General features: G+C 34.9%; 1 protein-coding gene across 2 annotated transcripts in view; it reads left to right on the forward strand.

Annotated features, from left to right (window-relative positions):
* The window catches only part of MAMDC2 (MAM domain containing 2), a 58,626-nt gene extending 52,626 nt beyond the window's left edge, over nt 1-6,000 (forward strand). The window contains exons 11-14 of one of the 2 annotated variants that reach the window (XR_011558312.1): nt 340-488; nt 1,002-1,261; nt 2,141-2,225; nt 4,705-6,000. Coding sequence is in view for 1 of the 2 variants with exons in the window: in XM_070742650.1 (XP_070598751.1) it covers nt 340-492; nt 1,002-1,261; nt 2,141-2,225; nt 4,705-4,769 (563 nt within the window). In the remaining variant the exon portion in view is untranslated. Of the gene's footprint in view, nt 1-339; nt 493-1,001; nt 1,262-2,140; nt 2,226-4,704 lie in introns of both variants that reach the window. The other variant, XM_070742650.1, reaches the window with a different exon arrangement.

The following is a 6,000-nucleotide window of genomic DNA, read 5'->3' on the forward strand; positions in this document are numbered from 1 at the left end:
GTTAGTAACTAGCTCTTATCTCAGCAATATTATAAAACATGCAACTAAGTAAATGTTATTACTTATGAAGTCTATTTTAGATGAAAAATCACATTTACTTAGAGAAGTAATATCTGAAATTTTTAGAAAGCAGAAGATGTAGTGTGGGGTTGGTTATTTTTTTTAAATAATGAGTAAAGGAACATCAAATTAACAAATTCAGACAGAAAAGCAGTTTCTATACTAAGTCCAGTTGAATAAAACTGATAGCCTTATATATACCAGGAGTTTTACACAAGTCAATTAGATATATTTAAATATACTTAAACATAACTGCATTTTACTGTATGTGTTTGGTAGATGTACCACCTGATTTTCCTGGAGAATGTACCTTCGAAAAAAACGAGTGTGCATTTACTCTAGAACCAAGAAATCGGCATGGTTGGCAAAGAAGGAGAAGTCCAACTCCCACATCTTATACTGGTCCAATAGGAGACCACACTACTGGGGTAGGTAAGTTATAGTTTAAATGGTGATAAGTGACCTAAACAATATAATGCAATATCAAATAAGAATAGTTTTTATTCCAAGATAGATTTGTAATGTAAATGAGAACACCTGATACTTATTCTTTTCTATTAAACATTCAAATCAGGATTTCCATGCTTAAAAATAGACAAAACTATTCCTTCATTTAAAAAATGTTTATGCTAATAAAATCTTGTCCTGAACATTCTTCAATAAAAAAGACAATTGTTATTGTACTTTTTCCAGATAATTTTGGGTAAGATTTGAGAGAAGTTAATTCATATTGGAAAAGATCAATAACTGCCAAGGTAGATAAATCATAGAATAAATAATGTTGGAAATACATGTACTTTTGAGGTGTAACAAAACTCTCAAAAGTGATGGAGACTCTGGTTTTATAAAATTCAGACCTCTAAATCACTTTATATAAATTATAAAAATTATATAAATTATAAAATCTCTTATATATACTTTCATATATTTTCTTTTTGAAGGACATTACATGTATATAGAAGCTTCTAATATGATCTATGGACAGAGGGCACAACTTATTTCAAGGTTATTACGAAAGACATTTGGACATCAGTGCCTTATATTTTTTTATCATATGTATGGACGGGGGACCGGACTGTTAAATGTTTATTTGAAAATGCATGGTTCTAAAAAGGAGATCCTCATCTGGAGACGACGTGGTGAACAAAGCATCTCATGGTTAAGGGGCCTAATAGAATATACGTGTGATAAATCTCACCAAGTAAGTTAACAGGCCCTTTATAGGAATTGGTATCTGTTGAATGTATGGGCCAGAAAATCCGCCCGGGTGGGGGCAAAACATTTCAGGGCACCCTGATCCATCTTCCCCAACTGGGAGGCTCCGCTGCTCCCCAAGTGGTGACGCTCTCAGAGGATGATGTTTTGACCAGCTTGGAAATTGCTTCCAAAGAGTGGAGAGGCTTCGCCTTTTCTTCTTCCCAGTGAAGAAAAAGCTGGTGGGCTGGCAGGTTTGGGGGACTGTGGGCCTGGGTTTCGGGGCAGGGAGGTTTTGCCCCTCTCTCTCCAAACAGAGCCGAGCTGACTGTAGCTGGGATGTCCAACCCAAGGAATAGGTGAACAGAATGGTGAGCAAGACTGTAGGACACATCCAGAGCCACAGGCAACTGGAGCCATGGGCAATGGATCAGCTCGCTGTGGGCCTGGGATTCGGGGGGGCAGAGCTTTTACTCTCACGATTTTGAGGCAATTAACAACTTCTTGCACTCATGATATTTTTTTCTTTACTGTGCAAGGGTTGCTTGAAGGCTCCAAGGAGCAAAACCTCCAACACCCCCCCTTCCCAAAGCCTAGGCCCACAGCCCCCCTGATCCTGCCAGTCTGCCAGCTTTTTGAAGCCACTCTTAGCTTTTTACTATTGTTACTATTCCTAAGGATTGTCAAACTTTCCCGAACAGGCATGGAAAGGGTAGGAGAGATATTCATTTAACAGAGCTTTCTTCTACTTCAGTTAGTTATAACAAAGCAATGACAATTTACTTATATGGAAATTACAGTGCTATCTTGCGCGTACAATACTTTATACATTTCTATAAAATCAAACTCTATTAATAAATTATGCTTTTTTTTAAAAAAAATGCAGATTATATTTGAAGCAATTCGTGGAATATCAATAAGAAGTGACATCGCTATAGATGACATTTCATTTCAGAGAGGACCTTGTAAAGGTAAAATTTGATTGAATTTGCCGTATGTATGTATGTATGTAGGTAGGTAGGTATCAGTATAAAATTGTAAAACAAAAGAGACAACAGTTCAAGCAAGTGTTGAACAGATTTTTTAAAATTTATTTTGTCAAAACATGTACAAGATAGCGGGGATTGGTATGAACATAAACAAAAGAAAAGTAGGTACAGGTAAATTTGGACAATAGGACAGTAAGACAGGGATGGTAGGCATAATGGTATGCTTATGTACGCCCTTAACAAACCTCTTAGGAATAGACTGTAGACAATCTAAGGTTAAAGTTTTTGGAGTTTGGGGAAGAAACAGAGTCAGGTAATGCATTCCAGGCATCGATCATTCTGTTGCCGAAGTCGTATTTTCTGCAGTTGAGTTTTGAGTGGTTGACACTGAGTTTGAATCTATTGTGTGCTTGTGTATTGTTGCGGTTGAAGCTGAAGTATTCATTGGCAGATAGGAAATCGTGGTAGATGATTTTATGAGCTACATTTAGGTCAAATTGAAGATGACGTATCTCTCAATTGTATTAATGTCTGATGTGCAGTGCAGGTTCTAAACAGGTAAGCTGTGTTCGAGAATTACTCTAGCAAATGTTTTGTATGTTTGGGTTAGCAGTGTAATGTTGCCAGAGAAGAAGCTATGCAAGATTAGATTAATTTAGTGCCTTTTTGGCAATATTGTTACAATGGGCTCTGGCACTTCGATCATTAGATATGAGTACTCCAAGGTCTTTGACAGTGTGAAGGTTGTCTACAAGGTCATGTCCTCCAAGCTTTTATTTTATGTTCTGATTCTTTTTGCTAGTGTGTAAGACAGAGCATTTATTGGTTGAGATTTGAAGTTGCCAGTTATCAGACGATTGTGATACATGGTTTAGGTCTTTTTGAAGGGTAGAAGTATTGTCAGTGGTATTGAATAGTTTAACATTGTGAGCAAAGAGAATGCCATTGCTTATAATATGATCACAAAGGTCATTTATGTAAAGAATGAATAGTGTTGGTCCTAGAATGCTGCCTTGAGGGACACCACGGTTGACAGGTGCAGGGTTTGATAGGACACTTGCGATTTTAATCATTTGTTGTCAGTTTGACAAGAACACAGTTATCCAATAATGAAGGGGACCAGAGATGCCATAAGATTTTAGTTCCCAAAGTAGTTTGTTGTGTACTACTCAATCAAAGTCTATGTAAATTGTGTCTATTGATTTACCTTGATCGAGTTGTGTAGTCCATATGTTTTTGCAGTGTAGGAGTTGCAGGTTACAGGATAATTTTTTCTGAAACCAAATTGTTTGTTACAGGATAGATTGTTAGTTTCTAGGTGGTGGGCAATGAATTGATTGATGATTGATTCCATGACTTTGCAGGTGACGCAGCATAAAGAGATTGGTTTGTAATTTTCAACATTACTTGGATCTCCTTTTTGGGATGACTGTGGCTAGTGACCATTAGTTGAGTAAGAGGCTAGTCAGGAAGGATTTTTCAAAAATTATTCTTAAGAGGTTTAGCTGTGGTCGTGGAGAGCTTTTTAAAGAAATATGTACATAGACTGTCAGATCCAAAGGATAGAGATGGTTTTAGGTTGAGTAATGCTTTTCCAATATTATCTTCTGTAAAATCAATTTGTGTTAGATTGTTGCAGTTGTTTGTGGTATGACTAGGAAATTGGGGCATGAGCCATTGCTGTTTACAAAGATGGAGCTGAAGAATGTGTTAAAGAGGTTAGCTTTAGCGGCTTCATCATTATATCCTTTACCGTTTGGTCCTTTGAGGGGTGGGATGGATCTTGAATCTTTGAGTTGGTTGTTTACAAAGTTATAGAAGGCATATGTGGATTTTGTGCGCAGAAGGTTTTCTTCTTGATTGATATGATAATTGGTGCATTTGGTCTTTAATTGGTGGCATAGATTTTTGTAGTGGCTTTTAAAGTTAGCAACATAGCCAGTTTTGTTTTCCTGTCAAAGGGATCTCTTTTGGGGGGATTGGAGCTTCCTTATTTTTATGGGTAATTTGTTTTTCTTGGTTTCAGTTATAATTAGTAGCACATATAATCTATGGACTCTTTCGAACAAAAAGATAGTAGTAGTCTTTAGCAATATTACAGTCAGAGAACAATTTTTGCCAGTCAAGAAATGATAGGTCAGCATCTATGATATAATAGTTGGCTTTTTAAAAGTTGTTATTGGTTATCCTATTATTGTGGTCATTTTTGTAAAGACATATATTGAGACAAAAGTCCATCAAGCTGTGGTCACTGTTATTATTATTATTATTGTTATATTTATCAGAATTCCCACAAAACCATTCTTGAGCTAGAGCTCTTTCATTATTTCTACTTTAATACTCATGAAAGAAAGAATAGCTAGGCTTCAGACTACCCTTCCCTGCATCTTAGCACAGTCAAAACAACTTTTATCTGTAAAGTAATATGCAGATGTTTTTAATATTCTTTCTGTCCTCTTAGAAATGGAAGAAACTACACTACAGTCATCAGGATATTCTGCTGATTTCAATGAAATAGAGTACTGAACTCTGCAGAAGCCGATGGAATATCAATGCCTTCTCATATTACAAACTGCACAAATCTGTCCATACTATCAAATTTAAAGATAACTACTGGATTATTTTGTAAGACACAAAGGCACAGGAATTGCTGAGGAAAGATTTAGTGCCTTGCTTATGAAATTATTGACTCAGGGTTTCTCTCACTTTGTTTTATGCATTTTTTTGCATGTGGCATCAATTATTCTATTGAATTTGCACCAAATTTGCAATAATTAATATAGATTTTTAAAGAAGAATTTTCAGCCATACATATAAAATAAAATGGACACAATCTGTCATTGTGTTAACAAAATCTGCATTCAATGAATGTCTCGTTGGCAAATCATAGATTTGGTTAAAAATTCTGAAATATCAAAGAAATTTATAAACGTTATTAACATTTTATATGTTGTTTGCAAATGTTTCTATTATTGTTGAGGAAGACTAATGTCTGTTGGAACCATTTTTGTTGTGCCAAATATCATGGAATCCTATGCATGTCCATTCAGAAATTCATGGCACTGAGCTCAATGACAGTGATTCCCAGATGATGTGCATTGATTTGCAATTCAAGGGTCTCACCAATAAGATATTTTAATTATTGTGCTGTTTTTTTATTAATAATAATTATTATAATGAATCTATTTATCCAGGCTGTAGCTGACAGATAAAATATATGTAAGTGTTCTATAAAATATAATGCAGTACACCAATATTGAACAACATACACATGAGGAAACTGTTTGGAATGCCATTTTATTTTTTAATATATTAGTGGTTTGATAGACTTGTCAAGAATGACTTTAAGTTACATTTAACCACAAAATATTATATTTTGTTTGAAACAAATGATACCCATTTGAATGTTGAGTGTGTGATAGGTATTGAGGGACATGCATTTCATATATGTATATGTGTGTACAAATAAATTTTCTATAATTTTAATTGATCTAATAAAATGTTTCAATTCACTTTAAATCCACCTGTTGCCAGAAACTTTTTAAAAAATAAAATTTATGATTTTTCCACAATTATCCTACAGTGGAAACGGCCAGACCAGACTGTTTTAATTAGCTAGCTATGAAATGTATTTGGAAAAAAATATGGTCTGTAATGTAACATAACTTGCAAATTGCTGTAGTAAACAATTCTGTTAATACCTGGCTTTCTGTTGCCATTCATATGAAATCCAGATTAAAGTAATTTACAGCCATAA

This window comes from Erythrolamprus reginae, chromosome 2 (assembly GCF_031021105.1).
Source record: "Erythrolamprus reginae isolate rEryReg1 chromosome 2, rEryReg1.hap1, whole genome shotgun sequence".
NCBI classification, from domain to species: domain Eukaryota; kingdom Metazoa; phylum Chordata; class Lepidosauria; order Squamata; family Dipsadidae; genus Erythrolamprus; species Erythrolamprus reginae.